The sequence below is a fragment of the Monodon monoceros genome, unplaced genomic scaffold, assembly GCF_005190385.1.
Source record: "Monodon monoceros isolate NGI ecotype Baffin Bay Population unplaced genomic scaffold, NGI_Narwhal_1 Super_Scaffold_19, whole genome shotgun sequence".
Taxonomy (NCBI): domain Eukaryota; kingdom Metazoa; phylum Chordata; class Mammalia; order Artiodactyla; family Monodontidae; genus Monodon; species Monodon monoceros.
In genome coordinates, this window is record NW_021703775.1 from 14,154,693 (window position 1) to 14,182,636 (window position 27,944).

The window sequence follows — 27,944 nt, forward strand, 5'->3', positions numbered from 1 at the left end:
TTCAAGCCAGTATTTCCTCAGGTGCCCCAATAATCCACTGCAAGGCAGCTTCCAAATGATGTGTGATCAGCAAGCAAGAGCACAGCTCTACACCTCTGTGCAGGAGGCTGGCTTGTCACGTCGTTGCGTCGGGTATTCGGCTGACGAGCTCAGGGCCACGTGGGGCCGTGGGAAAAGCCCCAGACTAGTGTCCGAGGGTCATGGGGTCTGGTTCTCACCTGCCTCTGTTTGAGCCTGGGCAAGTTGCTTTTCCTCATCTGGGCCCTAGTTCATTCTCTCGTGTAACGGGGTAGTGGCTGGAAAAGCAAAGAGGCTAGGTAGCTAAATAGGCAGAGAATGGAGTAGCCCCAAAGCAGTCCCACCCTGGGGGACATGACCTGGCCGGGGCGGGGGGGGGGGTGGTATGAGCAAGGCGGGAGCTGCGTAAGCCCAGACCAGAAGGACCGGAGTCCACGAGGCCTGGCAGGGTTGCAGCTGTCCTGACCCACTCTCACCCCGGGCCCTCCAGGCTAAGTGGCTTCTGAGCTCTGACATGCTGGATCTTCCGTCCCAAACAGAAATTCTGATCAAGTTCATCTCAGTGATTTTTGTGCTGAGAAGCATAGAGAAATCAGCTCCCTGTGCATCCCCCTGCTCTTTTCTCCACACAGAGATATCCCGGGAGTCCACTGGACAGCCTCTGCAAAGAGCATGTGCCAGGGATGACTTTTAAAAGGGGAAAGAGTAAGGGCTGTACCAAATCCATGGTTCTGACCTTTTTAGGGTTGTGAAGCATTTTAAGTCTCTCATGAAAGGCCTTGGAAGGCCTTTCCCAAGAAAAATGCATAGATTAAGATTTTTGCATCTACCTTCAGAGCATTTAGACGTCCCCCCCAGCCAATCCATCAACAGAACTGCAACTTAATCCCTGGACTGTTATTGCGAATGTTCCCAGGTCCGAAGTTGTCTGGAGAGCATCCCACCAAGAGTGATGTGGGACAGGCTTCTGCAGAGGCCACTGGCCTCTCCTCTAGCTAGAGGCCCACGAATGCTGGCCCCTGCTGTGCTGTGGGCTGAGCACTCACGGTCGAGGTCTGCTGAGCTGGCCTCAAGGTCCGAGCGAGGGAAAGGAATCTGCAGGAAAGGAACCGTTGAACTTGACATTCTGAAGTGGAGGCTGGGCTGCGTTCTAACCCCACCAGGCCCAGTAATCTTGCTGCCATCTCTGCTGGTCAGCTAAGCGCCTCGTCAGGACGAAGGAGGTAGAGGATTAGTTTAGGTCAAAGACGACACAAGGCAAGCAGCAGGGTCCATTACCAGCCCCGCCCTTGAGGCATCCTGCTGACAGGAGTCCCTTCCATACTTGGGTGGCCATCTGTCGTCTCCACCTCTGTGATGGGCCTCCCCCTGCATGGGGCAGACTTGGAGAGGCCTGCGGGGCTGGACAGTTGTCTTCCGTGACTCCACTTGAGGGAGGTCAGAGGACGGGAGAGCAGCCTAGTGGGGCTCTCACCTGCCCCCTGTTCCCCAGCGCCAAAGCCCTGGAGGCCCTTTTGTGAGTGAAGCGACAACAGCTAGCTTCCGCAGAAGCAAATATACGACAAACACCAGCCAACTTTAACAAGAGCCAGGGCCGCCTTGCCCACTGGTTAGAGCGTGCAGGGTCTCCGGGTCTGTAAGTGCAGCAGGGTGAGGCTGGACAGTGTATGAACTTGGCGGGAGTGTGGCCAGGGCACAGCAGCCTCTCCTGGGCCCATGACCAGCACCAGAGACAACCAGGACGTCACCCGGCCGAGTGCCTGGTTCTAAAGGGGACCCTGGGATAACAGGGCCACAGGAAGGCACAAAGCTTGTCTGGAAGGAAAACACTTGAGACTCTTAACCCAGAAGAATTCTTTTATTTAAAAACTGCTGGTACGTGAATTTCCTCCTTCCTTCGCCCAGGCCAGAGAACCATCCCTGATGCGACCTGCACAGCCTCCACGGGGGTAGCCCAGCTGGTGGGCGGTTAGGATGGGCGGCAGCAGACACCTAGCCCAGTGCCTGGCTCTGTGTCACAAGCAGTGGGGAGGAGGGATGGGGAGAGGTGAGGGTGGGATAAGTGCAAGGCCAGAGACCCCAGGGGATGGAGAGGAAGGCAGGCCCGTGTGCACTCTCTGGTTCATGCTGCCCCCCGTCAGCTGCTGCCACCGCTACCATCTCCCTTCACCTTCTAACTACTCAGCCCATGTCTGGTCCCTGTCCCGTGGACCCGAGGCCTGCAAGCCCCGCTGCCAGGAGTCAGAATTCCGGCACCTCTCCTCGGGAATACCTTTGATGTAGGGCTGTGTGGAACACCCAGACGGGGTCTCCCACCTCATGATCTGTCACTGAAATTACCTGGAACCCAACTCTGGAAGCTGTAGCCCAACTAAGATTATGGCAAAGTTTTCCTTGCTCTGGAGGCAGGTCTGCGGGGAGTGGGTCAAATTTAACAGCCCCTAATGTCTCATGCAGGTGAGGGTCCTTGGCTCCCCCAACAGGCTTCCTACATCCCTTCTGCTAGGACCGCAAGGGGCAGAACGGTGCCAGGGTACACCCTCCGAAAGCCCCTTCAAGGCTTTTCATCCGGCGGCCGCTCACTGGGGTTGGTCAGATCAGCCATGTGCCTTCAGAGGAGTGCGGTGGCAGGTCACACACTCCTGTGAAAGTGAGATCCTTGCAGGGAGGGGCTTGTGGCCCAGCACACTTCCGCGCCCCCAACAGGGAGGCCTGTCCCTTTGACACTCCAGCCAAGTAGATCTCCAGGGTCTTGAGCAGCCGTCTGGGCCTCTTCTTGGCCAACACCTCCAAGTCTGGAACAGAGAGGATTGGGGAGCAGAAGGCTTGTGGGGGCTGTGGAATGCACAACCCAGAGGCTCTGGAGAGGAGGGTGAAGGAGTCGTCTAAGATGGAAAGCTCACCAGAGAGGGAGACCCAGGAACCAGATTTGGCCACAGGGACCACACACTCTACCCTGTCCAGGACAGTCTCAACTTTGAATAGCCAGTGCAACTGCTGGGCCCAGCTTTTGATTCAGAAAATATAGTCACCCGATGTACAGGGCCCGGAAGGGAGAAGAGTGGCGGCAGAGGAAGGAGAGTGGCAGGCTCTTGAGGGTGGGATTGGAGGCCCGGGGGAGCTGGAACTTGAGAAGCCGTGAATGGGGGGTGGGGGGAAAGGAAGGCACCCCAAACCAGTCCAGCAACCACCCTGGGGTCCCTGAGCTAGGCCTCCCCAGAAGAGCGAGCACACCTCTGAGGACAAAGCCCGAGTCAGAGATGGTCTTGTGCTGCGTCCTCCAGACGTGCGCGAGGCGGAGGAAAGTGGCGGCATAGAAGCTGTTCACCACCGGGACCACCTCGTGCTGCCGGTTACACTCCCTGCAGGACGAGGGAGGTCACCTGCTCAGCGGTGGACGGAGGCTGACACCTGGGGGCCCTCCCGCCCCGTCCCCAAGGAGCCTTCACATCTGAGGTCAGGGTCGGGGAGGAGAGATGGGCTGCGAGGCTGGTGCACGGGGATCTGTCCAGGTACCCCGGAACCAGCAGGTGAGGGAGAGCTGGGAGGATGAGGAACGGGGGGGTGGGGGTGGGGGGGAGGGAGGGAGCCAGGCTCTGCTGGCCGGGGAGGGCAGGGTGGCCAGCGTGGGGACTCACCTGGAGAGACATCCCTCCCTTAAGGCCTGGATGGTGATGCGGGTGATGTTCACGGACATCAAACAGAAGGGGAATTGCTGGAATGGAGGGGGTACTGGGTCAGTGGCAATCTAGGCTCTCACCTTCTGTGCTTCCCGTCACCCACAACCCGACCTGGCCCGCGGGAGATAACGATCACAGCCAGAGGCAAGCAGCTGGTATTACTGATGCTTACATGTAATTTTCACAATAATCTTCCCATTTTACAGAGGAGGAAACTGAGGGTCAGTGACCTTAAATAACTTTCCTAAGGTGTTGGAACCAAGACTCCTACTGAGGTCGATTCACTCCGAAGCTGGTGCACAAACCCCTGTGCTAGTTCTCCAGCCTCTTCAACGTCCGATGCTTCAGCTGTCCTTGGCCTTCACCAGGCCCGCCCCGTGTGCTGCCTGTGGACCACATCACCCCCTGGGGTTGGATGGACACAAGAGGAGTGAGGCTCAGTTATCTAACCAATTCTATAGGTTCTTAAAATCTCTTCTCCCCTTCTCTGGGCTTCTGGTTATTTGCTCATAAGCTCTTCACCCAAAAGCAGACAGAGAAGGTACAAGTAGGTAGAAAGTCAGCATTGACTTAGGGCACACCCCATCTCTTAGTAACACAGAAGCCTGAGAATGGGCTGTGCGGGTCCCACTCCCGAGCGGGGCAGACTGGGTCCAGCAGGGCTGGCTTTACCAGGAAGGGCCTCCAAATTCCCTATAGCATCCACCTGAATGCCTTCTTTTTGGAGGGGCCAGTTCCTTCCTATTCTTTAACAACAAAAACCCAAGCAAATGTAAAGAGGCTTTCCCCAGGGGATTTGCAAATACTGCATGTTAGTTTCCGCTCTTGAACCCACACAAGGACATCGGCTGAGAGGGACACATAGACCAGTGCGTTCCTTAGCTTAGAACAAGAGCCAAAGTCTATTTATCCCATCTGCTTCCCTTGAGAAGAAAAATCCGTTACATTGTGAGGTAGAACTGTGCTGTCCAGTACTATAGCAACTAGCCAGGTGTAGCTATTTAAATTTTAATTAATTGAAAATTAAGTAAAATTAGAAATTCAACTCCTTAGTCATACCAGCCGTATTTCCTGTGCTCTATAGCCACTCTTGCTTAAGCTGCTACACTGGACAGTGCAGATAGAGAATATTTCCTTCACTGCAAAAAGTTCTAGTGGCCAGCACTGAACTGTAGAAGGTCTTCTGGCTCCACAAGGATTTTTCTCAGGGCCTTCCATGACACCTGGATTCCAGATCTTGGCCTGGCCACCTGCCAGCTGTGTATACTTAGGAAGGCAACCCGAACTCTGTGAGACTCGGCTCTCCTGTCTCTCAAAACCAAAAAGGAAATAAGTTTTAAGTGCTGTGCAGAAAAGAGTGAACACATCTGAAGAACCTAGGGGCAGGACAGGAATAAAGACGCTGACATAGAGAATGGACTTGAGGACACGGGGAGGCGGAAGGGTAAGGTGGGACGAAGTGAGAGAGTGGCATGGACGTACGTACACTACCACATGTAAAATAGCTAGTGGGAAGCAGCCGCATAGCACAGGGAGATCACCTCGGTGCTTTGTGACCAGAGGGGTGGGATAGGGAGGGTGGGAGGGAGAAGCAAGAGGGAGGAGATATGGGGATATATGTATATGTATAGCTGCGAGGCTTGTTATAAAGCAGAAAGTAACACACCATTGTAAAGCAATTATACTCCAATAAAGATGTTAAAAAAAAAAAAGTGAACACAGCAGGCCTGAGATTGCCATCCTTAGAAAGGCCTGCTTATAAGGCTGGCATCTGGGAACTTGGATTTTGAGAGGGTTCCCACCATCCCCTCAGGCTGACTATTGTACCCAAACTGTGCAAACCATACGGTTTATGCTGAACACCTGCCTTCGCTCTGATTCTGGAATTTTGGTACGTGCTAGACAGATGGTGCCTGCGTGACCAGCCCCCAGTAAAAACCTCAGATACTGAATCTCTGATGAGCCCCCTGGTTGGCAACATTCCACGTGTTACGCAATTCGATGCTGGAGGAATTAAGTGCGTCCCGTGTGACTCTACTGGGAGAGGACTCCTGGAAGCCCGCACCTGGTTTCCTATGGATGTTGTCCATGCACTTCTTCCCTTTGCTGATTTTGCTTTTGCTGCAGTAAATCACAGCTGAGAGTACAACTATACACCAAATCCTGGGAGTCCTCCCAGTGGTCCTGGGGACCCCCACACAAGGGCCATGCTCAGTGGAGTCAATTCGCTAATCCTTACAAAAACTCTCCAGGGTAGCTTTTATTTTATTTATTTATTTTTTATTCTTTTTTTTGCGGTACGCGGGCCTCTCACTGCTGTGGCCTCTCCCTCTGCGGAGCACAGGCTCCGGACGCGCAGGCTCAGCGGCCGTGGCTCACGGGCCCAGCCGCTCCGCGGCATGTGGGATCTTCCCGGACCGGGGCACGAGCCCATGCCCCTGTATTGGCAGGCGGACTCTCAACCACTGCGCCACCAGGGTAGCTTTTATTATCCACAGTCTACATTTTCTATTATCCCACAACCTACCTCACAGAGCTGCTCTAAGAAGTAATTTAGATCACATGTGCAAAATGCTAAGTGCAGCACTGGCCTGAGGAGGTGCTAACAAACGTTCATAATTATTATCTGCGCCTCAGTGGGTAGCTGAGGTCAGCAGCAATGCATCTCTACCTTCGGGTATTGCCTATTTAATTATAATATTTGTATAATATCATCCCTTCCCTTGCTTTCTTTCAGTCTAAAAATAAATATGGGAACAAGAACATGGTAGCAACATAATTAACAGAGGATCCGAACTTAGTGTTCATTCATTCTCAGGAATATTTTTATAAAAGCCTACTTACTAAAAAGCAGTGAAAAACTGGAATTCAGATAGAAATATCTCCTTTCCTTCATCCCCCCAGGTGACTCTGAGGCGGGCTGCTGGCTGTAAGGAGCCCACGGCTGGGCGAGCTGTCAGGTGATGGGGGTCCTCGCCCCAGCTTCACCACTTACTAGCTGCCCAGTTTTGTATATGCCCAGGAGTGAGATTGCTGGGTCGTACGGTAATTCTATTTTTAGTTTTTTAAGGAACCTCCATACTGTTCTCCATAGTGGCTGTATCAATTTACATTCCCACTAACAGTGGAAGAGGGTTCCTTTTTCTCCACACCCTCTCCAGCATTCGTTGTTTGTAGATTTTCTCATGATGCCCATTCTAACTGGTGTGAGGTGATACCTCATTGTAGTTTTGATTTGCATTTCTCTAATAACTGGTGATGCTGAGCAGCTTTTCGTGTGCCTCTTGGCCATCTGTATGTCTTCTTTGGAGAAATGGCTATTTAGGTCTTCTGCCCATTTTTTGACTGGGTTGTTTTTTTTAATATTGAGCTGCATGAGCTGTTTATATATTTTGGAGATTAATCCTTTGTCCATTGATTCGTTTGCAAATATTTTCTCCCATTCTGAAGGTTGTCTTTTCATTTTGTTTGTAGTTTCCTTTGCTTGGCAAAAGCTGTTAAGTTTCATTAGGTCCCATTTGTTTACTTTTGTTTTTATTTCCATTACTCTAGGAGGTGGATCAAAAAAGATCTTGCTGTGATTTATGTCAGAGAGTGTTCTTTCCTATGTTTTCCTCTAAGAGTTTTATAGTGTCCAGTCTTACATTTAGGTCTCTAATCCATTTTGAGTTTCTTTTTGTGTATGGTGTTAGGGTGTGTTCTAATTTCATTCTTTTACATGTAGCTGTCCAGTTTTCCCAGCACCACTTATTGAAGAGACTGTCTATTCTCCATTGTATATCCTTGCCTCCTTTGTCATAGATTAGTTGACCATAGCTGCGTGGGTTTATCTCTGGGCTTTCTATCCTGTTCCACTGATCTATCTTTCTGTTTTTGTGCCCATTCCATATTGTCTTGATTATTGTAGCTTTGTAGTATAGTCTGAAGTCAGGGAGTCTGATTCCTCCAGCTCTGTTTATTTCTCTCAAGACTGCTTTGGCTATTCGGGGTCTTTTGTGTCTCCATACAAATTTTAAGATTTTTTTGTTCTAGTTCCGTAAAAAATGCCATTGGTAATTTGATAGGGATTGCATTGAATCTGCAGATTGCTTTGGGTAGCATAGTCATTTTCACAATAGTGATTCTTCCAATCCTAGAACATGGTATATCTCTCCATCTGTTTGTATCATCTTTAATTTCTTTCATCAGTGTCTTATAGTTTTCTGCATACAGGTCTTTTTGTCTCCCTAGGTAGGTTTATTCCTAGGTATTTTATTCTTTTTGTTGCAGTGGTAAATGGGAGTGTTTCCTTTATTTCTCTTTCAGATTTCTCATCATTAGTGAATAGGAATGCAAGAGATTTCTATGCATTAATTTTGCATCCTGCAACTTTACCAAATTCATTGATTAGCTCTAGTAGTTTTCTGGGGCATCTTTAGGATTCTCTATGTATAGTATCATGTCATCTGCAAACAATGACAGTTTTACTTCTTCTTTTCCAATTTGTATTCCTTTTATTTCTTTTTCTTCTCTGATTGCCATGGCTAGGACTTCCAAAACTATTTTGAATAACAGTGGCGAAAGTGGACATCCTTGTCTTGTTCCTGATCTTAGAGGAAATGCTTTCAGGTTTTCACCATTGAGAATGATGTTTGCTGTGGGTTTGTTGTATATGCCCTTTATTATGTTGAGGTAGGCTCCCTGTATGCCCACACTCTGGAGAGCTTTTATCATAAATGGGTGTTGAATTTTGTCAGAAGCTCTTTCTGCATCTACTGAGATGATCATATGGTTTTTCTCCTTCAATTTGTTAATATGGTGTATCACACTGATTGATTCACATATATTGAAGGATCCTTGCATCCCTGGGATAAATCCCACTTGATCATGGTGTATGATCCTTCTAATGTGTTGTTGGATTCTGTTTGCTAGTATTTTGTTGAGGATCTTTTCATCTATATTCATCAACGATATTGATCTGTAATATCTTCATGTGCCTTCGCCAGGAAATGAAGATTTACAAGGATCATCTCTGCCCTACCTTTTCGCAGGCTTGTCATGTTGATGGGATGAAATAACAGACGGAAATTGCAAGGAAAGCTATACAAATTGTTGTCTGTTTGTAACTACTGTTGTAAGGGGCTTCCCTTCCTGCCAGCAATCAGCCAGATGTGGCCTGCGTCTCGGCATCTGAACTGTAGCACTCCTCCTCCTCAGGAGAGCGTGGGCCATGCACTTCCATGGAGTCCTGGGTTCCCCCAGCATCTGTACTTTCTGGCCAATTCCCCTTTAGTAGGATGTACCACAGGTACCTGAGACCTCAGCTCTCTCCTTAGAAAAGAGACAGGACTGGCTTCTGGCAGGTCTGAGTCCCCCAACTGTTACTCTGGTCTCCTACGTGCCTCCTGGAAAACTGTATTTTCAAGATCCATAAGGGCTTGAGGTGAAGTTTTCCTTTAAACTTTGGAGTTACTTAAGAGTCAAGGAATCATAAAGCTGGAACGGACCTTAGAATCTTTTAGGCCAAATCTCTTATTTCATAAAACAGCAAAGGGAGACCCAGAGAGGCTAGGTGACTTGCCTCAAATCATAGCTAAGTAATGATACTGCAGATGGAACTAGGATCTAGCTTCCTGACACCTACACCAGCCCTCTTATTTTATTATTTTAAGCTGCTATTCCTTCTTATTGTCTGACATGCATGTTGTGGAGTAAGTATAAATCCACAATAAATTCCACAGAGGCCAGCAGGAGAAGGGATGAGAAACAGATTGGTCAAAGTGGTCAGGCTGGTCTGGACCCAGATCAAGTACCCAGGGCTTCCTCTCTCGTCTTGCTCTTGCCTCTGCCTGGGACATTCCTCCCTCAGATATCCAATGACCTACCCCCTCACCTCAGTCAAGCCTGTCCTTGAAAACGAATGAGGGATGCTGAATTGGCACTAACCCTCTACCCTGGCTTCCATATTTCTGCAGGAAGATCTTACAAGAGAGCCTTCAAAAACCACAAGAAGGGAGGCACTGAGGTCAGAGATGATTTCTAGGAAATACTCATTAGCTGGGGGACCTTGGGCAAGCCATTTCCCCTCTCTGGGTCTTCACTGTCTCTACAACAAGGGGCTGGCCCAGTGACTGCTAAGATATGCCTCAACCTCTGGGCCTCCTATAACAAAGCAGCATCGCTACAAGAGACTGCACTGTTTCATAGGCTAACTGGTCCGGTTCTCAAACCTGACCCAGACATTACCTCCCCGCATCGTGAAGAGCACAGAATACGCCCACATTCTCAACTCATGGGTCCTGATATACCTCAAGACCAGATCCTCACGAGGTCCCCTCTTGCCTCCTCCAGTGTCTCCTGGAAGAGATGGGCGTACGTGAAACCGTCAGGTTTAATGGGTACTTTTCCTCAAAAGATAACAGAGATAATGCAGTGAACGAAATGAAAAACTGCCCAGGTGGCAGGAACTGTGTGACTATTTGTTTTGTAGTCAAGAAGTTTTAGATTCAAAATGGATCTATCTTACCTTACAATGGCTGTGTGTATATGTGTGGATGTATGTGCTGTGTCTGTGTGTGCAGGCGCAAGCGCAGATATCATTTTGAAAACACAACATATATTTACGTATGCATGTATTATCTATAAGATGTATATAAAATGTAATTTTGCTCACAGAAATCAAAAGTTACTTTGATAACTAACACTCCTTGAATGACTAATGTGCTTAGCACTTTACACAGTTTTTCTCCAACTCAGAATAAGTCTACGGAGTTGGGATTATTTTCTCATGTTACAAAGGAAGAAGCTGAGGCTCTGAGAATTAACTAATATGACCAACAACACAGTTACTGGAACAGTCTGTTTTTGCAGTGCAGGTCGGCCTGACTCCAGCTTGAAGACAAAATGATCTGAAGAAAATGCTGCAGGTCTGACCTTCAGCCACTCATTCTCAGCTCCTCTCCCTCAGGCAGCATCACACCCCCCTTCCTGTTCTCTGTGAAGTGCTGCTGGGGCCTGGGCAGGTCTGCTCACCACTGGAGACCATTCCTTTCAGAGTCAGGAGGGAACCAGTGACACATACATATTTTCCAAGCTCTGGACACTGAGAGGGCCTAGAAGCAGTGAGATCCTAATACCAGTGAGAACACCCAGCGCTCAGATCTTGGTTTCCAAATATCATTCTCCAACTAAAGAACAAGAGCTCTTTGGAGAAGTGGTTGATCTCAGGGCTGGGAATCATTCAGGGAAAATACAAGAGCCTAGAGCATCTTTAGGGTCCAGAAAGTAGAAAAGTGCTCAAAACAGGACAGGGCATGCTGAAAGGGCACAGGTACCACCTGAAAGAGCTCTTGTTTTGAAAGAGCTCTTAAAATGGTCGACATGGGACCTAGAGGGGTGGGATAGGGAGGGTGAGAGGGAGGGAGACGCAAGAGGGAAGAGATATGGGAACATATGTATATGTATAACTGATTCACTTCGTTATAAAGCAGAAACTAACACACCATTGTAAAGCAATTATACTCCAATAAAGACGTAAAAAAAAAAAATGGTCGACATGGGAACAATTTTAGCAACAAAATAAATAATAAAAGTGTTGGGTTATATCCCATAGAATAAAATAAAAATCTGAGTCCATGCGGATATAAAAAGTACTTGAATCAATAAATAGCAAAGACAATTCTTTCTTACAGAAGAATTCCAATTAATAAATTTAAAAATTAATAAATGTAGGAGGAATGAGGGAAACAAAATCACTATTAGAACCAAGTTTGAGGAAAAACAGGATATTTGCATAGCTTCAAAGTATCTTCCTCCAAGACAGGGATTAATTACAAAGGGAAAAATAGTAACTTTACAGTGTAGAAACCTGGCTGATATCCCCTTAACCATGTGCCCAAGGTTAACTTCACCAGTAATAAGACATGTTGACATGGGTGCTCCTGACATGAGGTACATCACTTCCGTAGTTGTCAAAAATGCATAACCTGGGGCTTCTCTGGTGGCACGGTGGTTAAGAATCGCCTGCAGGGGACACGGGTTCAAGCCCTGGTCCAGGAAGATCCCACATGCTGCGGAGCAACTAAGCCCATGCACCACAGCTACTGAGCCTGTGCTCTAGAGCCCGTGTGCCATGACTGCTGAGCCTACGTGTCACAACTACTGAAGCCTGTGCGCCTAGAGCCTGTGTTCCACAACAAGTGAAGCCACTGCAGTGAGAAGCCCGCGCGCCACAAGGAAGAGTAGCCCTCACTCGCTGCTACTAGAGAAAGCCTGCGTGCAGCAACGAAGACCTAATGCAGCCATAAATAAATAAATAAATAAATTTATGAAACAAACAAACACATAACCTCAGTCTAAAATTTACATGGCAGATGGAACCACCCCCACCCTCGCTCTTTCTTTTCCATTTCAGTTGGTGGCCACTCTGTCTTTCCAGCTGCTCAGGCTAAAAATCACCATTGATGCCTCTTTCTCTTACACCTGTACCCAATCCATTCGAAAAATATGCTGGCTCTACTCTCTACAGCCCATACGCTCAAGATTCTACATCCAGAATCTGATCACTTCACAACGCCTCCTCTGAAAATACCCTGGTCCAGATCACCATCATCTCTAACTTGATTACAAAAGCCCTCACCAGAGACTACTCTCAACCCAACGGCTGGTAGGATCCATTTAAGAATGTAAGTTGGATCGTGTCACTCCAGGCTGTTCAAAACCCTCATTTGACTCAGAGTAAAAGCAAACATCATCACAGCCTACCGGGCTCGACACCATCTGGTCCCTGTTACCCTATCACCTCCTTCCTACTGCCCTCCCTGCCCCTTCTGCTCCAGCTGGCCTCCCTGCCATTCCTGCACATGCCAGACATACACCTCCTTTGGGACCTTTGCTCTAGCTGCCCCCTCTGTGCGGAATGCTCTTCCTCCAAATTCAAGCTTGGCTAACATCCTCACCTCCTTCAAGGCTTGGTTTAAGTCTCACCCTCTCGTGAGAGCTACCCTAATACCCCATAAAACTGTAATCCTCCCGCATTCTCCTAACCTTGCCTACTTAGCACTTACCACCTTTAACATACTCTATAATTTATTTATGTATTAGGCTTACTGTCTTGTCCTCTCTGCTAGAAGGATCTTTGTCTGTTTTGCTCACTGATGTTTCCCAAGCACCAAGAACAATAACTAGCACAGGGAATCCTAAATAAATACCTGTTTAGTACATGAATGAATTCCAGGCCCCATGAATCTGGGATAGATGAATGGCAGGAAACAGGTCAAGTATGTTTTCTAAATGGAGGGACCACCACCTTTTACTACAGGGGAAAACCATCAAACCAACCCTGGAGAGCCGGCCTGGACAGAACCTGACGGCTACAGGAGCCACTTCTGGCCTTTCAGCAAGTCCATGTGTTACCTGACACTTCGAGGCAAACCTTCTTCTCTGGGCAAATAAAGGCTGACCCCCCTCCTCCAGGGTCAGGAGAACCTGCCAATACTGGGATGGCAGTGAGCTGAGACGCTGGTACCACAGTTGTGTCTAGCGCTTTTGTACATTACCTCATTTAATTTTCCCAACTATCCAGCTGACGTTTCCAAGATTTCCTCTTTATGGATGAGGAAACCAAGGCCCTGAAGAGTTGAGGCACTTGCTTGAGACACACACTAATGAGTGCTGGAGCTCAGATTCCAGGCAGGTCAGGGTGACAGGGATGCCCATGCCCGGTTTGCCTCAGCTGTCCTGAGGGCCCTCAGCAATTGGAGATCTACCTGCGAAGCTGTCATGGTTACTCAGGAGAGCCCTGTGCCCAGGTCCTAGCCCCTACAGCCCTCTCTGCTGGCTTCCCACCAAAGCCCCACCTGGATATGGTGACGAGACAGGCGGAAGATCTCCTGGGCCATCAGCAAGGTCTTTGAGTCCATCACCAGGTACAGGAGATGCAGAAGGGCAAGGAACCCTGCTCCTCTCAAGTCTGTGGCTGGATTTGTTCCTAAAACAAAAACCAAGAAGAAATTCAGGGTGCTTAATGAAATTCCTGCTCTGTGAGATTCAATGACTTGGTTACCTTGATCACTGCCCAAGTGGAGAGCCTAGATTTCCCCTGCCTGACTGTAACAAGGTGCCCCTCAGCTCTGCCAAGGCAGTCAAAGAAGCGGGGAGCTGGGACTTTTATCCTTCTCTAGTGCTAAGGAGCCCACCACACCCTTCGTGACATCAGTGGAGGCTACATGGGAACAGCAATGAGGCACCCCTGCCCCACCCAGCCAGTGGTATTAGTGGAGGTCAAGTGGGATACCTGGATTTCTATCCCCACCTGGCAGTAATGAGGTGACATCACCCTTCCCCCCTGTCAGAGGAGGCCGGCTAAAAGAGAAGATTTAAAGATGATCAACACTGTCATTACATAATACCCACAATATCTAGGACACAATAAAAAATCACTCATTACACCAAGAACTAGGAAAACCTCAATGTGAATAAGAAAAGACAATCAACAGATAGCAACACTGAGATCACACATATGTTGGAATTACCTGATAAGGAAGGAATTTATAGCAGCTGCCCTAGGCAGAATAACTGGCACCTCCAGAGATAGCCACGTCCTAATCCCCAGAACCTACAAGTACGTTCTGTTGCACAGCAAGGGGGAATCAAGGTTGCAGTTAGAACGAAGGTTGCTAATCAGGACAGGGAGATTATCCTGGATTATCTGGCTGGGCCCAATGTAGTCAGAAGAATCCTTTAAAAGTGAGAGAGGGAGGTAGAAGCACAGAGTCAGAAAGAGAGATGTGAGGACAGAATCAGCTCAGAGAGATGCTGCATTCCTGGCTCTGAAGGAGGAGGCACGTGGGTGGATTCTAGAAGGTGGAAAAGGCACAGAAATAGATTTCCTCCTAGAGCCTCCAGAAAGGAATGCAGCCCTGCTGCCACCTTGATCTTGCCCCAGTGAGACTGTGTCAGACTTCTGAACTACAGAACTAGAAGATAATAAATCTGTGTTGATTTAAGCCACTAAATTTGTGGTAATTTTCTGCAGCAACAATGGGAAACTACTATAGCAGCTATCATAAAAATGCCTTTGATAAGCAATTACAAACATTTGAAAAAAATGAAAAAACAAAAAGTCTCAGTAAAGAAATATCAGATGTAAAGAACCAAACAGAAACTTCAGAACTGAAAAATATAATACCTAAAATTAAAAACTCACTGGATGGGCTCAACAGCAGAATAGAGACCAAAGAGGAAAGAACCAGTGAACTTGAAGATGGAACAATATAAACTGCCCAATCTGATCAACAGAGAGAAAAAACAAAACAAAATAAACAGAGCCTTGAAGACCTCTGAGCTATACAGAGATCCCCCTAAAATGAACAGAGCCTCTGGGACTTGTGGAACAGTAACAGAAGATCTAGCATCTGTGTCATCAGAGTTGTACAAGGGAGGAGAAAGAGCAGGGCTGAAAAAAGTACTCAAAGTAATAACGGCTGAAATTTTACCAAATTTGCCAAAGACATAAACCTACAGATTCAAGAAGCTGAGCAAATCCTTAATAAGATAAGCCCAAAGAAATCCCCACTAAGACATATCAGAGCCAAACTCCTGCAAACAAAAGAAAAAAAACAAACAAAAGAGATCTTGAAAGCAGAGAGAGAAACAACTTCTTATCTAACAAGGAGGAATAATTCAAGTGACAGCAGATTTCTCATCAGAAACCATGGAGGCCAAAAGGAAGTAGCACATTTATTTTCAAGCGCTGAAAGAAAAGACCTGTCAACCTGGAATTCTACATTCAGAGAAATTATCCTTCAGGAGTGAAGGGGAAATCAAGACATTCTCAGATGAAGGAAAGCTAAAGAATCTATTGCCAGCAGACCTACTTTAGAAAATGGCTAAAGGGAGTTTCTGAAACAGAAAGGAAGTGATAAAAGAAGGAATCTTAGAATATCAGAAGAAAGAACAATGGAGAGAGTAAATATATGGGTAAATACAACAGACCTTGCTTCTCCTCTTGAGTTATTTTAATTAATGGTTGAAACAAAAATCATAACACTGATGTCATTCTCAATGTACACAGAGGGAATATTTAGGACAATTATATTATAGATGAAGGAAGGTAAAGGGACTTAAACACATTGTCAGTACCAACAGAGCACCAATTAATTATGAGTATATAAAGTTTCCTTTTTAAATTAAGATATTTTCCTATTCTATACAAATGTAATTTGATATGATTTTGAAAAAATAGTACAGTCCCAAAAGAGGTGAAATCATTTTGTTTCACTCAAAAAAATGAAATATAAGAAAAAATGTTCATCGATAGTAAAAGAAAAGAATAAAAAGAAAACACTGGATTCTAAATCTTATCACTCCCATGCTTTCTATCTCACTTAGAGTAAATATTTTACACTGGCCTGCAAGGCCCCGAGTGAACTATTCTCCTTCTCCACTTCAGCCACACTCCTTGCTATTTCTCAGAAAGAGGTACACACACTTCACCTCAGTGCCTTTGCATTTGCTGTACCCTCTTCCTGAAATGCTCTGCCCCAGATATCCTGTCTCATGGTGCTGGCACGACAGGAAGAGGACTGTCTGGGTTCTCACGCTAGTCCTGGAATAAGGAGTCAGGGAGAAGATGAACCATTCCTCTCTCTTACCCTGAAAGCCCAGATCTTCCCAGTGGTCTCCGTGGAGGGCACAGTCAAACTTGGAGCCGGTCAGCTTCTTATAGATGGTCTGGAGGACTCGGCCATGCATTGGGTCTTGGCTATCCAGGCCACCTGCCCCAAAACACACCCATGCTCTGTTGGATTGGCCCTCACGGGAGGACTGAGTGCTTCCCAGAGAACGGTACAGCCAAGACAGACCTGGCCGGTGCTCCAGACACTCTGCTCTCCCCCCAACATGGTAAATGCAATAGCCTTGGCTTAGTCTCAGCAACCAGGTAGGCAAACTGTGCTCTCTACCTGACCACTCACGCAGCGCCTGCCTTGTGGCAGCACCCGTTCACTCACACTGAGCGATGGCCAGGACCAAGTCCCTTTCTTCACGGAGGGCCTGGTGGAGCTTTGGAGGCCCGAAGAGGCAGTGCCGGAGGGCAGCAAGCCCCGTCCTTCGGATCGTTGGCTGGATTCTTTTCTGGGGAGGAAGGTGCAGGCAACAGGCAGAGTGCTGTGATGATCTGCTTTAATGAACTTACCATCAGGCTCAGTACAGGACTGGTCTTGCAGAAAGGAGTGGTTCTCCCACTAACTGGCTGGCCTCTGGGCCAGGGAAATGGGGCAGAAGCTGTGAAGCATCTGCGAATCTCTGGAGACAGGCTCTTCCAGCTCGTAGGCTCTTTGTAAGTAGAGAGATGTCCCCAAGCATAGGCATTATCATCCGGTTGTCTACATTTGGTCCTCTGGGCTTTTCCAGAAATAGCTATGTCACTGACTACCAAGGAAGCTAGAGGTGGCTGGCTATGGGGGCTGGCATCTCACAGATGCCAGGCCAAGTTTCCCAGCAGGGCTGCTTCTACCCTTTGTATGTCTGTCTCTGTCTCTCTCTGTAAAGGACATAAATATAAAGTCTAACAGCTCTCTCAACTTCCAAGATAAGACAGTCAGTGTGGGGGGACTTCTCTGGCAGTCCAGTGGTTAAGATTGCACGCTTGCAATGCAAGGGGCGCTCGTTCAATCCCTGGTCGGGGAACTAAGATCCCGCATGCCATGTGGCACGGCCAAACAAACAAACAAAAAAACAGTCAGTGGGCACTTTTTTGGAGCAGGATACCCCTGAGGGGAGCTGGCGCCTTCTGTCCACACCATAGCAGCAGTGCCTAAACCAGCTCCTGCCGACTTCTCCTTGTTCACAGCCATTGCCGCAGGGCTTAGGATACTCTGATTTCGGCAGCCTCTGGATCTCTGGGTCCTACAAACCAATCTGATTCCTATCTTTTTAGCCTCTCTCCTTGAGCCAGGCTTTAGGTTGAAGATCTGAAATCACAGTTCTCTAAACTTACTACTGGTCACCAAGATTCCCCAGAAAGCTTGTCAGCTTTTACTCTCCTTCATATTCTTTCTTTTTCCAACCCCACATATTTTTTAAATTCCCAAATAACTTCTTGTTCCTCTAGGGGATGGAAGATTTTCCTGCGGTGGCAGTGAATTACTCAGCTCTCTGGACAGGCTGCCCTGCTTCCCCAAGGAACTCCCTAGCATCTGATTGCAGACCTCCCCATCCCTAGGAGGGGAGAGCAGGGAGCAGCTCCACAGGCCCGTATAAGACAGGGCCACTAGAGTTATGGGGGCACAGTCCCTGAAAGGCCGCCGGGGCCCACATGACATGTGGGTCCTTGGCCACTTGTGATCCTGCGCCCCGAGATTTCTTAGTCAAGACAGAGCCCTCGCCTGGAAAGTTCCATCTTGCTTGCCCAGTGCCCTATCCTGGTGGGGAAGAAACCTGGCTCCTGGGAAGAAAGTGCTTTGCTTCAGACCCCCAAACCTCCCTACTGTCATACCTTGAAGGAAGAGAGGTCCACGGTCTGGAAATGCTGGAGGGCCTCAATGAAAGAGATTAGCTGCCCAGGCTGGTCTGAGCTGGCCCGGGTCCCTGTGGCAAAAGGGAAGACACTCTGGCACTTGTAACAGTAGTCATTCTATCAGCAGACATTTACTGAGGGCCGCTGGTTGCCACCTCTAAGCCCAGCGCTTCAGCTGTAAACGTCAGACACCTACAGTTACAACCAAGCCTCCTCTGTCAAGGAGGTGGCGTTATCTGCTGGGCTGACTCCCTTTTGGACCCGGCTGTGCAGAGGCTGACTAGGCTAAGCCCTGAAGTGAGTGGAGATAGATCTGCAGGGGCCTCTAATGCCCACTCATCTGTGAGTGGGGGCAAGTCACTGCCTGGAGGAGGTACCCACGCAGGAGCGTGCTACAGGTTTGTTTAGGGGCCTTTCCTATCTTCTACTTTGCCCCTTCTCACGCCCTGGATACGAATGATCCCCTATCCAGCCTTCGTCACAGGGTACTGGCTCATCAGTCCGCAATACAGGTGATGGCTGATACAGTCCACTCTAACATCTCTTCAGGAGCTCAAGTGGGGCTCAGGCTAGATTTGGGTCCCAGTTCTCCCCTCCCGCAGCTCCATCCAAACCTCCTGAAAGGCACGAGAGACAGTTTTTGATGCAGCCCTCAGAGGCTTCCAGCAGATGGCTTCAGCCCCCAGTTCCAGGGACTTCCTTGTATAGTGAACAGCCTACTCGACCTGACACAGGGGTCCTGGCTGCCTGCCTCCATCCTCTGCCTGACCTCATCACCCTGCAGACGTTGACCCTGACGAAGGTCCTCCCTGTCTTCTCTCACGGCTGGCAGCCCTCTCCCCAAGGCATTCATCCCCATTCCCTCCAGAGGTCGATGGCATCACCTCTGAATTGGGAAAAGAGATTTTATCCTATGTCACGTATTGAAAACGAGAAGACCCAGGAATTCTGTATCCTAATCCCAGAGGCACAGAACATTAGCCCCACGGGTGGATCGTGCACCACCGGGCAGCAGCGGGCTGTGAGGAGGCAGCACCATCCCTGCAGTTACCTGTCTCTGGCTGGATACTGTCCACAGCTTCCCATTCTTCTTGGGCTCGGAGCACCTCTGTATTCGTAACTGCAATAGTGAGAAAAGGAGACCCTCTGAGATCTAGGTGTGTCCGGATTGCTGTCGTAGCCCCCGGCCTTTCCTGCCTGCCTTGGGCCTTGTTGCTACCCTCTGACATGCCAGAGTGAGCTTTCAAAAAGGCAGATCTGACGACAGCAGCCTGCTGCTCAGAACCCTCCAGGGAGTCTCCATAATTCTCAAGATGAAAGCCCAACTCTTCACAATCGGGAGACTTCTTACCTCTCTGGCTCTGTCCTAGGGCATCCAGAAGTACCTGAAGTCTCTCAACACCCCCCTTGGGTGCCTTTGCACACCCCGTTCTCCCACCTTCAGTTCCAGCCCCTTCTAGCGCAGTTCCATCTCATCCTTCAGCCAATTCCGGTATCACCCTCACCTGGGTGCCTTCTTTAGCCTCTGTAATCTGCGTTAGGAGCTGCTCCATGAGAGACCCTGACACCCCATGCTTACCATCACGTTGCAAACTGTCTTGCCCACTGCACTGGGCGCCACAGGAAGGTAGGGTTCTGAGCGCCTGACACATGACAGGTGCACAATGAATGTTTTTGTTGTTTGTTTGTTTTGTTTCTGGCCGTACCTCGCAGCATGCAGGATCTTAGATCCCCAACCAGGGATCAAACCCATGCCCCCTGCAGTGGAAGTGCGGAGTCCTAATCACTAGACTGCCAGGGAAGTCCCCACAATGAATGTGTGATGAATGAATGAAAGCACAACAAAAGCGAGGGAAACAGAAGAAAAAAGCAGCAGGACAGGCGCTCTATAACCACCACCCAGCCCTCTTCTCCACACCACAGCTGCCACTCTCTGGGCCAAACTGTTGGCAGCATGGCCCATCACTGGCTTTTCCCATTTGCTACGGAGGACACTGGCCAACAGTGGGCAGGATAGAGAGACCTCCGTTTGACACCCAAACTCGTGAGCCTTCTAGCCTGGGTGGTGAAAGCAGGTTAGGACAGCTCCCCTCTGCCTCGCAATCCGGGCTGAGGACGTTCACGTGACAGTGAACTGTTTTGGAAGTATACTTGCAAATTAAAGAAAAAGCTACCCCAAACTCAAAACACTAAAGGATAACGAGAACAAGGAGGCTGCTGGGGAGCCGGAGGGCACAGCTGGCAAAGCACAGCGCAGAGCCCAACAGCTCGTCAACTTTCCATCTCTGTCCCTCACGAGCTGCGCTTCTTCGGGCAGGTCACTTAACCATTGGTAATCACTCTTCCAACTATTGTGAGGACGACGTAACTCTTCAGATTCTAGGGGAGTACGTGGCCCAAAGGCCACTCGCTCAATAAACATCAGCTAGTATCACTGACGCAGTTGTGGGCTCGGGTCTGGCAGGGATGTGGACGGTGGGAGCAGATGAGATGGGTCCGGGGTCCTGAATCCTGGACCTCTAGGACATTCCATCTTGCCAGCCCCAGCCCGGGGTAGCAGACTACACCAGGGCTTCCAAACTAGATAACTTCAACAGAATACAGAACACTCAACCTGGGACAGTGAAGAAAACAAAACTTACTTCCAGCATGCTGGACCCTTGGGAGATGAAAAAGAGGGACAAAGTGGCTAAACAAGAAGAGCGGAGCAGCAGCCATGGATCTCATCACGACGCTGAGAAGCTCCCCACCCTTCACCCCTCATCCACATCCAGCTTCACTGACTTGTCACCCTTCAGATCATTATGAGCAACTCGATCAATCTTTCACCCCCCACACCTTCACCTGCAAACGAGTTGATCAAAGGTTGTGAGCCAGGAGCACAAACCTCACAGGCAAGGGTGTGGGAGCTTACTGTGACAGCAAGGTAGTCAAGAGAATGTCCAAGGTCTCAAGCAGCGACGCAATCTGGTGCCCAAACTGGAGACAAACATCCAACCCGTTTAAGAGCATCTTTCTCCTTTCCTGGTTCCTTTAGGACTCCCACCTCTGAAGATGATCCTGACATAAATACTATTTTCCCCCTAAACTGACAGAAGAACGAGGAGCCACAACACAAATCTCCAGGATAACAAACCCAGCTCACATTAGTACAGCTCTTTATTGTTTTTCCTTTTGTCAACTGCCTCCTTTATTTAGGCCCTCTTCTACTTATTCACATAGCAAACGGCACAGCTGATTTAGTGGGCCTATTAGTTTAAATTAGCTGAGAGCAATCTGGGGAAAAAATTGTAGTTGTTTAGTATGATTAAGAATATCTGGGGCTTCCCTGGTGGTGCAGTGGTTGAGAGTCCGCCTGCCGATACAGGGGACACGGGATCGTGCCACGGTCCGGGAAGATCCCACGTGCTGCGGAGCGGCTGGGCCCGTGAGCCATGGCCGCTGAGCCTGCGCGTCTGGAGCCTGTGCTCCACAACGGGAGAGGCCACAACAGTGAGAGGCCCGTGTACCACAAAAAAAAAAAAAAAAAAAGAATATCTGGCACATAAATGCCGGTTGCACTGAAACAGAAAATATTTTAGCATTTAAGGCAACATCTCTAATAAATGTTAGGTTTGTCACCACATGGTAAAGACAAAATTCAATTAAAAGATACTTTACAGACCTCCATATAATTTTTCTACATTGGAATATTTTTAATAGATCCCATATTCTTAGAGATTACATTTTCAGTTTACAGAATTTAAAGATAACAATGCACACCAATGAGCGCTCACTATGATTTACATTGTGTGCTAAGCACTTTACATTATCTCATTTAATCCTTACACAACTCCTATCATACAGGTTCTGATATAATCCCTGTTTTAGAGATGAGGAAAGTGAGGGTCAGAAAGATTAAGTTACTTGTTCAAGGTCATAGGGCTGACGGGTGAAAGAGGCAGGACTTAAGCCAGAGATATCTGACTCCAGAACTGGATCTTCTGAATTGGTGAGTGTGCTTTTCTGTGTAATAAATTAGCAAGTAGAATGAGCTTTAAATATAGTATGGGAAGAGCCATGTCAAGCAGATAAAACAGGATAACTTTTCAAAGGCTTTTCACCCACTCTGTCTCATTTCATTATTACAACATCCCTTTGAGGACAAAGGAGGTACTAATATTTCCACTGTAGACACAGAGATTATATGATTTGCCCCAAAGGCGCACAGTAAGCTACCGGCAGGGCTTGTGGGGCCAAATTAGAACTGAGGTCTCTAACTTCCCTTGAAGGATGATAACTCTATGAAGTTCTACAGGAGGGGCGTCCCTGGTGGTGCAGCGGTTAAGAATCCGCCCGCCAATGCAGGGGACATGGGTTCGAGCCCTGGCCCGGGAAGATCCCACGTGCCGCAAAGCAACTAAGCCTGTGTGCCACAACTACTGAGGCTGTGCTCTAGAGCCCGCGTGCCACAACTACTGAGCCCGCATGCCACTACTGAAGCCCGCGCGCCTAGAGCCCGTGTTCCGCAACAAGAGAAGCCACCGCAATGAGAAGCCCGCGCACCGCAACGAAGAGTGGACCCAGCTCACTGCTACTAGAGAAAGCCCACGCACAGCAACGAAGACCCAACGCAGCCAAAAATAAATAAATAAATGTGTATATATATATATATATATATATATATATAATTCTACAGGAAAAGTAGTGAGAGAAATTCAAATGAGGAAAAGCAGACCCACAGGGAGCTCCGCCTTGAGTCCCACCCAGGCTCCGAGGGGAACTTACCAGCCGGCTCCCACCCATTATTCGCTTCTGCCGTCAGGGCCCGGAGGATGCCGTGGTTCTTCAACTCTGAGATCTGTAGGGGCAGCTGACCCTTAGTGTGAGGGCAGAGTCCACATCCCCCCACCCACACAAACAAGTCCCACCCACTGTGCCAAGTGTCCTCGAAACTGGAGGCCAGAAGAATCTAGTCTTCCCACATGGGTTGGTTAAAGCCAATCTTAAAGAGAAGCACCCGGAAAATGCCAACTATGACGGAGCAGTTGAGTGACGTGAGGACAGGTATGAATATATGCCCTCCTTGGAGAGCAAACAGACAAAAATCCACTCAACTGAGACAGAGGTGTGCTTTCGGTATTCCCGCTGCACTCTATGTTCTGCCTCATTATAACAAGTATCTTATTAAATAGAGGTTGTCTTGCATGCCTGTGCCCTCCCCACACCCCCATCCAAAGTGTGAGCTACTGGAGGGCAGGGTCTGTGCCATCCTGTGTCCCGGTGCCTGGCACCACATAGCAGCAAGTAACACAAGCTTCTGCCGACAGGAAGCACTGAGGTGTGGGTGATACGTACAGGAATTCCCCTGAAAGCCAGAAGAGCACTGTTGTCCTTGTCACATGGTGGAGGGTACCCAGCAGACACACCTTCAACCTGCAAGACAAACCAAAGTCAGTCTCCTGGGCACGTAGTAGTCCCTCAAAGATGATAGCTTAAACGTCACACCTTTTTCCAATAACACACACACACAAAATGGATGAACTCCCGAGAAGTCAACTACAAGGAATACTGTAAGGGAAAACTCCTGTTTAATCGGTCTTAAGAAAAACCACGAAAAGCTTAATGTTAATATAATCTTTAAAAAAAAATTTTTTTAATATATTTTATTTATTTATTTTTGGCTGTGTTGGGTCTTCACTGCTGTGTGCGGGCTTTCTCTACTTGTGGCGAGCGGGGTCTACTCTTCGTTGTGGCGTGCAGGCTTCTCATTGCGGTGGCTTCTCTTGTTGCGGAGCACGGGCTCTAGGTGTGCAGGCTTCAGCAGTTGTGGCACGTGGGCTCAGTAGTTGTGACTCACAGCTCTACAGTGCAGGCTCAGTAGTTGTGGTGCACGGGCTTAGTTGCTCCGCGGCATGTGGGGTCTTCGAGGACCAGGGATCGAACCCGTGTCCCCTGCATGGGCAGGCGGATTCTTAACCACTGCGCCACCAGGGAAGCCCAATGTTAATATAATATTATACAGATTTCCTTGCTCCGTTCAAGGTCTCAAGGCTCTGAGTAAGTAAAGTTGAGTGTCGCAGTTTCCTCACTTTTGGCCTTTCTGCTCAGCCAAACCTTCCCCCTACTGGAGCTTAGCAACTCACATCACCAATACAGGGCTAATTTTCCTAATATGTTAAAAAAAAAAAAAAAAGATCCTACAAATCAGTAAGGAAAAAAACTAACCCAGTAGAAAACCTGGCACGGATATGGATGGTTTACATAAAAGGAAACACAAATAGTTCTTAAACGTGAAGAAATGCTCAACCTTACTCATAACAAGAGAAACGTCAAATAAAACTACTCTGAGATAATGTTTTTCACTTTTCCTAGTAACAAAGATCAAGAAGTGTGGTAACAGTGTGCGGGCTATAGACGACCAAGAGTTATAAGACACTGGAGAGTGAATTGGTACCACCTCTCTGGCTTGACAATACCTGGCGAAATCACATATGCTGTGCACATTTGGGGCCTGCAGTTTCATTCTAGGAATTTATCTACACATATAGTCATCCATGTACAAATGACATGCTGACAGTGTCATTCATGGTAGTACTGTTTATAAAAACAAAAAGCTAGAAAAACCCTGACTGTCCACTAATGGACTTTTAATTTTATTTTATTATACTTTATATTTTCCCCCCAGTTTTACTGAGATATAACTGACATATAGCACTGTATGAGTTTAAGGTGTACAGCATAACGATCTGACTTATATACATCATGAAATGATGACTACAAGAGGTTTAGTGAACATCTATCATCTCCTATAGATAAAACATCAGCAAATAGAAAAAAAAGTTTTTTTTCCTTGTGATGAGAACTCTTAGGATTTACTCTTAATAACTTTCATTTATAATATACAGCAGTGTTATCTTTATCATGTTGTACATTACATTCCTAGTACTTATTTTCTTATAACTGGAAGTTTGTACCTTCTGACCACCTTCATCCAATTCCACCCCCACCTCTGGTAGCCACAAATCTGATCTCGTTTTCTATGAGTTCCTTTGTTTGTTTTTGATTTTTTAATTTTTGGCTGCATTGGTCTTTGTTGCTGCACGTGGGATTTCTCTAGTTGTGGCGAGTGAGGGCTGCTCTTCGTTGCAGTGTGCGGGCTTCTCACTGCGGTGGCTCCTCGTTGCAGAGCACGGTCTCCAGGCATGCAGGCTTCAGTAGTTGTGGCTCACTGGCTCTAGAGCACAGGCTCAGTAGTTGTGGTGCACGGGCTTAGTTGCTCCGCGGTATGTGGAATCCTCCCAGACCGGGGATTGAACCCGTGTCCCCTGCATTGGCAGGCGGATTCTTAACCACTGTGCCACCAGAGAAGTCCCTGTTTGTTTGTTTTGAAGTATAATTGACCTGCAACACATTGTTAGTTCCTGGTGCACAACACAGTGATTTGATATTTCTATACATTTCAAAATGACTGCCATGATAAATCTAGTTGTCACTAATGGACTAATTTTAAACAAATTAAAGCATATCCACTCAATGAGATCATATACAGCCATAAGAAAGAGTAAGAAAGTGCTTTATGGACAATTTGAAACAATCTTCATGATATATTAAGTGAAAACACAAAGGGCAGAGTATATACACTATTTTACCATTTGAATTTCTAAAAAACACATAAATGTATTTGCTTGTCTTTACAGAGACTACTTCCAGAATTATATCCAAGGAAGTAGTAACTTTGCCTCCATCAGGAAAATTGGGTAGCTGGGGGACAAGGGTGGAAGGTAGTTTTTTCACTATATGTACATCCTCTGTACTTTTGGATTTTGAACCATCTGCAGAATTATTTTCTCTAAGATAAATAAAAGAAAAAATAATAATTAAAGGAATCATTGCTTATGTCGAGGCCCGAGAATCCCAGATTGTCCTGTTACTCTAATCCCTTCCACATATTTCTGCCAACTAACACTCCTTAAACACAGCTTTGATTTTTTTTGATTTCTTTTTGCCTGGGACACAAGAACGGACACCTAAACACACCACAGCTGAGCTAACTCCTTCATAACTGGCCTCACGATGCCTAAGTGCTGCTGTCTCCCAATGTGATCCAATGAACACATGTGCTGCAGTTCCTCTCACCTCCAACCCCTGGGTCATGTGATTTTCCTCCAGAATCCGCCCCCACCTCCACCTTCTCAGTGTTTTCTGGTCCCTTCAAGATCAGTTCCACCTCCTCGGGGAGGCCGACCTTACCAACTGGGGCTACAATGGTCCCTCACGTCTCTAAGTCCTATAGCCCCTCTGTATGTGGCACAAGGGCCTCCGCAAAAGACCCGTCTCCCCAGTCAGACTGCCGCTTTGAGTGCAGGGACCTTCTCATATACTTGTTTTATATTTCTTAGACCATTTGCACAGCACTAGGCTCGAGATACATTCTCAAAAATATCTGGTAATTCATTGTGCTGAACAGCTCCCTGGAGAAGTCTGTGTGCTCAGGACTCATTGCATCCTTCCTTTCCCTCTCCGATTCAGTCCTCTCTAGTGTCCAAAGAAGGATGTTCTCTGGAAGGACAGTTCATCTATCTTAGAATAGTGACAAAAACCTCCCTGGACTCCCAAAGCACGGGCTTTGTCCCCATTCTGGCCACTGAATCCCACAGGCTCCATTTAAGACTATTTCTGGGCAAGGTAGTGAAAAAGGTAAGGAATGCAAGGTAAGCCACCAGGCTCACACAAAGACATTGGGGGACTTCCCTGGTGGTCCGGTGGGTAAGACTCTGTGCTCCCAATGCAGGGGGCCTGGGTTCGATCCCTGGTCAGGGAACTAGATCCTGCATGCTGCAACTAAGACCCAGTGCAGCCGAAAAGAAAAAAAAAAAGACATAGCATATTGATTCAGGGGTCCTGACAATAATCAGGCCAAAACACGCACTGGAGACAGAAAGGGCCAGTAAGGTAAACAATCCAAATTGATGAAATACACATTTCTTGGGGGATTCTGCCTGAAATTCTCTTCCCACCCAAGCAAATCCAGACCAAAATCCCATAGCCCACTTAGAAAATAAGCTGTCAGGAAAGGCAATTGACCCAGAAGTGACTAGAAGCTTCTTCTAGTAGAACAAAGAGAACTATAGTGAGGATTCTTCCTACACATTTCTAAAGCTCCACATCCTCTTGATGTATGCTCTGTCTTATTACTTAACAACATAACCCAAACCAACACCTTCTTTCCCAGACAGAAGTGCTTGCTTACCTGTCCATCTCTTAATTCTTTCTCATTATGGAAAGAGCAAGAGTTTTCATTCATGACTCAAAATCATTTGTTCAAGTGAACTCTGTCCTTGGGCTCAAAAAGGAGTTTAATAAGGTCTGAGATTAGAAGCTCTGGGGAGAGCCCTAGATCCGACTGTTCTACCTTTGCCTTCCTTCTTGGCAACCATTTAGACTAAGAACAAGAAAACAGTCCCTGTGTGCCATCACCAGGGTGTAGGTTTCTGTGAGTCCCGAAAGAAGTCCCTGAGGTTTCCGGAGCATCAGCCCTGAAAAAAAAAAAAAATTAAAGAATAAAACTGGTTTCATCATTCAATTATGCCTCTGTTAAGAACTGACTTTAGGGCTTCCCTGGTGGCGCAGTGGTTGAGAGTCTGCCTGCCGATGCAGGGGACACGGGTTCGTGCCCCAGTCCGGGAAGATCCCACATGCCGCAGAGCGGCTGGGCCCGTGAGCCATGGCCGCTGAGCCTGCGCGTCTGGAGCCTGTGCTCCACAACA

At 47.7% G+C, this 27,944-nt stretch overlaps 1 protein-coding gene across 2 annotated transcripts; it reads right to left on the reverse strand.

Annotated features, from left to right (window-relative positions):
- Positions 1-516: 516 nt before the first annotated feature.
- Positions 517-27,715, reverse strand: ELMOD3 (ELMO domain containing 3). Of its 2 annotated transcripts, XM_029232750.1 has the most exons (11): positions 27,428-27,715; positions 23,533-23,610; positions 22,963-23,035; positions 19,247-19,315; positions 18,175-18,266; positions 16,688-16,811; positions 16,331-16,453; positions 13,535-13,665; positions 3,657-3,733; positions 3,253-3,380; positions 518-2,813 (listed from the first exon to the last, which is right to left on the reverse strand). In XM_029232750.1, exons 1-11 carry the CDS (start codon positions 27,479-27,481, stop codon positions 2,611-2,613), a joined length of 1,152 nt encoding a protein of 383 aa, XP_029088583.1. In that variant the 5' UTR covers positions 27,482-27,715; the 3' UTR covers positions 518-2,610. The 2 variants fall into 2 exon arrangements, with proteins under 2 accessions (XP_029088584.1, XP_029088583.1); XM_029232751.1 differs by lacking the exon at positions 3,253-3,380 and having other exon boundaries at positions 517-2,813; positions 27,428-27,709.
- Between the last annotated feature and the right edge of the window lie 229 nt (positions 27,716-27,944).

Bases quoted from the DNA above. Each gene is read 5' to 3' on its own strand.
- ELMOD3 (XM_029232750.1), bottom strand. From the start codon at position 27,481: ATGAATGAAAACTCTTGCTCTTTCCATAATGAGAAAGAATTAAGAGAT. The intron at 16,812-18,174 runs GTATGACAGTAG...CTTCCTCCCCAG, and splicing joins TGGACCTCTCTTCCTTCAAG to AAAAGAATCCAGCCAACGAT. The intron at 3,734-13,534 runs GTGGGGCTTTGG...CCTCCATTCCAG, and splicing joins TGTCTCGTCACCATATCCAG to CAATTCCCCTTCTGTTTGAT.